The sequence below is a fragment of the Lactuca saligna genome, chromosome 2 (assembly GCF_052625555.1).
Source record: "Lactuca saligna cultivar CGN05327 chromosome 2, ASM5262555v1, whole genome shotgun sequence".
Classification (NCBI taxonomy): domain Eukaryota; kingdom Viridiplantae; phylum Streptophyta; class Magnoliopsida; order Asterales; family Asteraceae; genus Lactuca; species Lactuca saligna.
The window spans coordinates 110281015-110287202 of NC_136418.1; the positions used below are offsets into that span (position 1 = coordinate 110281015).

The following is a 6188-nucleotide window of genomic DNA, read 5'->3' on the forward strand; positions in this document are numbered from 1 at the left end:
TGCACAATATCAAAAGGAGCAATAGAACGAGTGACACTTTTATTAAACGGTAAAGCAGAAAATTTTCCCAGTTTACAACCACAACAATCAAAAATATCATCAAATTTCAAAGAGCCTAACACACCAGTGGAAACCAAAAACTGTAAACGAGACGCTGAAACATGTCCCAAACGATAATGCCAAAGATAAAAAGGAGACGATGAAGGGTTTAAACGAAAAGACGACAAATCGACACTAGATGCAGCAACATCAGCAACATGTAGCTGCTCCAAGACATAAAGCTCCCCAAGTCTACGGCCTATCCCAATCACCCTCCGAGACCGAATGTCCTGTACACAGCAGAATGAATCAGAAAAGAAGACCCAACAACCAAATTTACACAACTGACTGACCGATGCAAGATTCAAAGCAAGTGTAGGAATGTAATACACATCTGTTAAAGATATATAAGGAGTGACAATAGAACCAACACCCTCTACTGACATGGGTGTAGCACTAGCAGACATAACAGAGACAGGTGTACGAGAAGATAATGAAGCAAAAGATGAAAAATGTGGTGACATGTGATGAGATGCACCAGAATCCAATATCCACAAGGATGAAGGAATACCTGACGTGTTGGATGAAGACAGACCTAAATGAGACATGGAAGCTGACATGGTAGTTGGATTGGTAGCTAAGAACTGTCTGAACTGCTCAACAATCTGTGGATCCAAGGCTGATGGTGGTGTGAAATCTGTTTCATTCTCAACTGAAGGTGTAGCAGCAGCGTACTGTGCTGGCCTAAAAGATGAAAAAGAGGGACGTGACTGTCCAGAAGACTTGTTCTGCTGTGAAGACTGAGAGTATGCTGGTGATCTTGTTTGTTGTTGCTGTTGATTTCCCTTGCTTGTCAGTAAAGGACAATTTGCCTTCCAATGGTTTTTCTTCTTACAGAAAGCACACTCATCAAATGCAACTCTGGGACGATTTTGGTTTGAAGATTGGGGTCGTTGTGAAACAGCAAAGACAGCAGGAGTGGCTGTCTTGGGAGCTTTGTCAGCATGGGACTTGATACGAGTTTCTTCAGCAATCAACTCGTGAACAACCGAATCAACAATGGGAAGAGGTGTATGATGCGAGATTGATCCACGCAGACCTTCAAAATCTGAACGTAATGCCATCAAGAACTGAACCAAACGTTGCTCTTCCCTTCTATCAATATAAGGCTTAAAAGCCTTCAACACAGCAGGTTCTGTAAGAGCTAACTGATCCCACAAATCTGACATAGCTGCATTAGGGATGAGCAAAAGGACCGAACCGGCCGGAACCGGGAACCGGCTTCGGCCAAAATCAAGAACCGAACCGGCCCGGCGGTTCTATCGGTCCGGTTCTACCGATTCCCGGTTCCTACCGGTTCTTGTCGTGTCTTCAAATGTTGGAACCGGTCCTTGAAAAATAGCATCATACGGTTCTGGTTTTTGCCGGTTCTACCGGTTCCGGTTATATCGGTTCCGGTTCCTACCGGTTCCCGGTTCCAAAAATCTACAAAAATAACATCCCGGTCCCGGCCCGACCGGTTCCGGTACCGGTTCCGGCCGGTTCCCCGATCCATTTGCTCATCCCTATTTTGCATTCTTGCAATTGGACTCGCATCGACAAGTGACTAATTTGTTTAAAATAGTTGAGATTATATATATAAACTTAGTATAAATTTAGTATGTGAAAGTTAATGGCAATAACATAACCACTTTAAAAAAACATATATTTTTCAATGCTTCAGCTATTATTTCAACTTGCGTGGTGCGATAGCATTCACCTAGTTATATGATCATCAATAATCCAATTTATTTCAATTAAAAACCATGTTCCATCAATAATCCAATTTATTTCAATTAAAAACCATGTTCGGAAAAACTGGTCTTGACTCTTGATGTTTTCATATTAAATCTTAAGGCTATGCATGTCCAATGAATTTGCAAGGCAGGTAAGCTTTCATCAAAGTCAGCAGTAATAATCCTAAAACGATAATTAAAATCTTAAAGTTAAGTTACATCTTCCAACTGTAAAATTCTAATTTTCCGTTTCTTAGCAAACATGATCTCAACACAAATCTTGTCAAATGGTATGCCTCAAACTTTGTTTTCAAAAGACGGAATATTCAAGTTCCAGTTTTGTTCAATTTGTGTAAAGTCTTATATTTGTATATTCTCTATTTTGTTAAATGAATTATTTTATTTTAAGTTTTTGTACATATGTTTCGGCTTTCCATAATATGGAAAAATGACCTTACAGTTGTTTCAATTGTTTCTTGAAACAATTTGAATAAATAATAATTAAGTTATATGTCTATGTCTTTGCTTATACTAATTCTATTCAACTATTGATATACTAATAATCAAAGTTCCAATAATTATATTATTATTATTATTATGCAATCTTGTTCCAATGCGAAAACATATTTAATTCTTTAGGAAATTTAGTTATAACGAAACAAGGGAATTAAAAAATAAAAATAATAAATAACAAAAAACACTTTTAATAAAGCAATTAATTTTTATCTTTATGTATATGAATCTTTCTTATCGCTTACAACAAAATTGTTCACGAGAATACAATGTTACTTGCTTTGTTTTTCTTTTTCAAAAAGTTCAAAAGACAATCACAAATTTCACAATTGGAGAAACGGTTGGGCTTTTCCACGTCTCAAAAACACAACCATGATTTTGAAAACTTCATTTCATACCAATAACGCCAAAACACAAAACTAAAAATCGTTATTCTTTCTCGATCAAAATAGCAACAGAAGTTCATAGACTCCAAACACTTTATACATCATAAAACCCTAGCAAATCCTCATCCGCCCCACAAAGTAAAAAAAATAACTACTTTTTTTACTGAGGGTTCGGAGGTCGGCTGTTAGCAGCTGAGACTCTGGAACCCCACTCAAGCAACTCTTTGCTCGTATCATCTTTGTGCACAACCACTTCAATAAAACACAAACAATCCTTTTTCTCCCCCGTCGCCTTCTCAATAGCCACAACAAGCTCCTCTTCACACAAAACCTGCAAAAACAAATTTCAATTAAACTACTGCTCTAATACCATCTGTAGTATCTGTAACAGCATAAGCCCAACAACTTACCTTACTAGTCCAACACTTGCCCTCGCCATTATGGATCGCGTCAACTAAAGCAGTGTAGTTCCAATTTTTTATAACATTGTAGGGCCCGTCATGGATCTCAACTTCAATGGTGTATCCGCCATTGTTTATTAGGAAAATGATGGTGTTTTGACCACATCGAATCATTGTTGAAATATCCTGAGCCGTGACTTGGAAGCTTCCGTCTCCAATACACGCAATCACTCGTTTGTCGGTTGCGGCTTGTGCGTATCCAAGTGTTGCTCCCACCGACCACCCGATCGACCCGTATTGCATCTGGAACTCATACCTACAAAAACCAAATCATCATTTCACCTTTAAAACCAGCTACCAGCTACTAGTTAGTTATCAGTATTTATGAGTTAAACTTACCCGCATCCTTTTGGAAGCTTTAGCTTCTGACAATTGAACCACGAATCACCGGTTTCAGCAATGACAGCTGTATCACCTGACAACATGTTCTGTATGTGTTGAAACAGAACGTTAACCCTCAATGCCTCTTTAGGAGCAGATTTAAGAGGGTGACCTTCTGGAACATAAATTCTATGATAATTCTCATATGCAGTTGTGTTCTTCTTAAGTCTTTTTGATAAACCTAACAAGAAATCTTTCATCAACACACACCCGAAGGTTGGGCCATTTCCTATTAGTACACGATCAGGTTGCAAGATTATGGCTTTTTCTTTTTTGAGGAGAAGAGAGTAGCCTACAGAGCTGTAGTCGTTGAATATAGGTCCAGCAAATAAGTAAGCATCAGAAGATTCGACAATTTCTGCACAAAAAGCAGTGCTTACAGCACCCCAATATGTTCCAATGAAATGAGGATGGTGTTCTGGGATCATCCCTTTCGCTGATGGCATCACGGCTACAGGATACCCGCATGAGTCTGCTAATTCAACAAAGGCGTTGCAGGCTTTTGCTACACGGAGTTTAGGTCCGGCTACCATTACTGGTTTTACTGATTTGTTTAAGAAGTCTGCTGCTGCTTCAATGGCTGCTTCTAAACCCATGTGATTACTAAACCTATATGTAGAGATTCGAATTTGAAATTGATTTGAATGAAATTATGATTAGTTAGAGATTCGAAGGATGTGGAACTTACTTGGGAGAGAGAGAAAAGGGAACAGGGTCCCGGCTAAAAGTAGGATGAGGAATTGCAGGTAGGTTGCAGCTGATACTGATGTAAACTGGCTTGCTTTCTTTTAAGGCGGTTGAAACAGCTGTGTCGATCAGTTCGTGTGCATCTTCCAAATTATTAACCACGGCCTATATTCGGAGTCGTAATTAATTCAAAATCATAGAACATAGTAATAACCAGAGTTATAAGTCATTGCGATTTCTGTATCGCTATGAATCGATGATGTATCTGTTTAAGTAACTAAGGATATTACGGATTGATTTATAGCAATCCAGTGCACAAAAAAAGATACACCTAAGTTTAAAAAGTAATGCGAAGTGGTTGTGATTTATGTGGGGAACTTATGTTATATCTGCTCAAGCAATTATGCTTTTGTTGATCAAGTGGAATGCGAAGTATACACGATCGGAGAAATTGAAGGATCACACTCAACAGAATCATATTCAAAGAGTATGTTAGGTTCGAAATTGTACCTGAAAGCAAGTAACGGTTTGAAAGCATCTAATCTCTTGGCTAAAATCCGGCAACCCGATCGTATGGTGAAGAATTCTGTTAGTGCCGTAATCATTAGAATTCGGACCACCGACAATACAAATCACCGGTAGATTCTCACTGTATGCTCCGGCAATGGCGTTGATGACACTAAGTCCGCCGACAGTAAAAGTAACGACGCAGGCTCCAACACCGCGAAACCTAGCGTATCCGTCAGCGGCGTAACCTGCGTTGAGCTCGTTGCAGCAGCCAACAAGGTTGAGTCCAGGCTCGGCGATGAGGTGGTCAAGCAAAGTGAGGTTGAAGTCGCCGGGAACAGAGAAGACATCAGAGACGCCGATCTGAACTAGCCTGCGAGCCAGGTGTCGGCCGAGAGTGGCCTCGGAGAAGCTGATTGGAACGGAGGATGTCTGGACGGAGGATACACCACCGTGTGGCGGACAGCCGATGTCGCCGTTAGGGACGGCGACGACGTCCACAGAGCCTACTTTGGTGTCCATTTTATTGATTGACACGTGTCCTCTAATAGAAAATATGAGAGTGAGAGTGTGAATGTATGATAGAGTGTAATTTTGACTTGTGTTTGATTTATGACGACTCCGTGTATTTATATATACGCAGAGAAGCGTGGGGCCCAAGAAATACAGTCGCCGGTCTTGGTTTTACAAGTGGTTTTTAAAACAGGCAACGCCAATAGCAAGTTCATTGCTACCAAAAATGTATTACCATTTAATTAATAAAAATTTTTAATGTAAAAGATAAAATATTTGAGAATAAAACATTTAAAATTTTAAATTAAAGAAGGACAAATCTGCAAAAATGGTTCCTGTGGTATGCATTTTTTCTGGGTTTTGATCCAAACCTTAACTTTTTTAGATTGATGGTCATTTTAAACTACTTTGTTTGTGGTTTTGATCCCTAGTAAAATTAAAAAGACAAAAATACCATTCTGATATATTTTCTATGTTTTTTCTATTTAATATAAAGTTTTATTAATAAAAATTATGGGACTCACATCTCTCTCTCGGTTGTCTTCTCCATACATCCCCAAATCAACAAAGAAACTCGATTACTCCATTAATTCAACGATGAGAGATCTGCGTTTGTTTCGTTCTCGTCCCAAATCACCAAAAGGAAACCTATTGCAGAAACGATTTGGTGCAAAGGTTGTGTTCTCGGATCTTAATTCCTAAAAGAATAACGTGTTGGTTTTTTTCCCTCGATAACTGATGGTAATGTCCCTAAGAACGAGAGACATTTTTTGGCTAATGGAAGTTGAGATTGTTGTGGAAACGATACCTTTGTGAAAAGTCGATTTGAAAATTGAATTCAGTCAAATTGAACGAAGCATTACAGAGAAGAAGAGAGGTTACGATTGTTAGTGTCAATCGATCGTGGGTTGAACAAAGTATAGGGT

General features: G+C 39.0%; 1 protein-coding gene across 1 annotated transcript; it reads right to left on the reverse strand.

The window, feature by feature from the left end:
* Positions 1–2741: 2741 nt before the first annotated feature.
* LOC145031357 (pyruvate decarboxylase 1) lies at positions 2742–5338 on the reverse strand. Its single transcript, XM_078979899.1, has 5 exons — positions 4753–5338; positions 4244–4407; positions 3514–4164; positions 3124–3430; positions 2742–3044 (listed from the first exon to the last, which is right to left on the reverse strand). The coding sequence occupies exons 1-5, from the start codon at positions 5269–5271 to the stop codon at positions 2874–2876; spliced, it is 1812 nt and encodes a 603-aa protein (XP_078836025.1). The 5' UTR covers positions 5272–5338; the 3' UTR covers positions 2742–2873.
* Between the last annotated feature and the right edge of the window lie 850 nt (positions 5339–6188).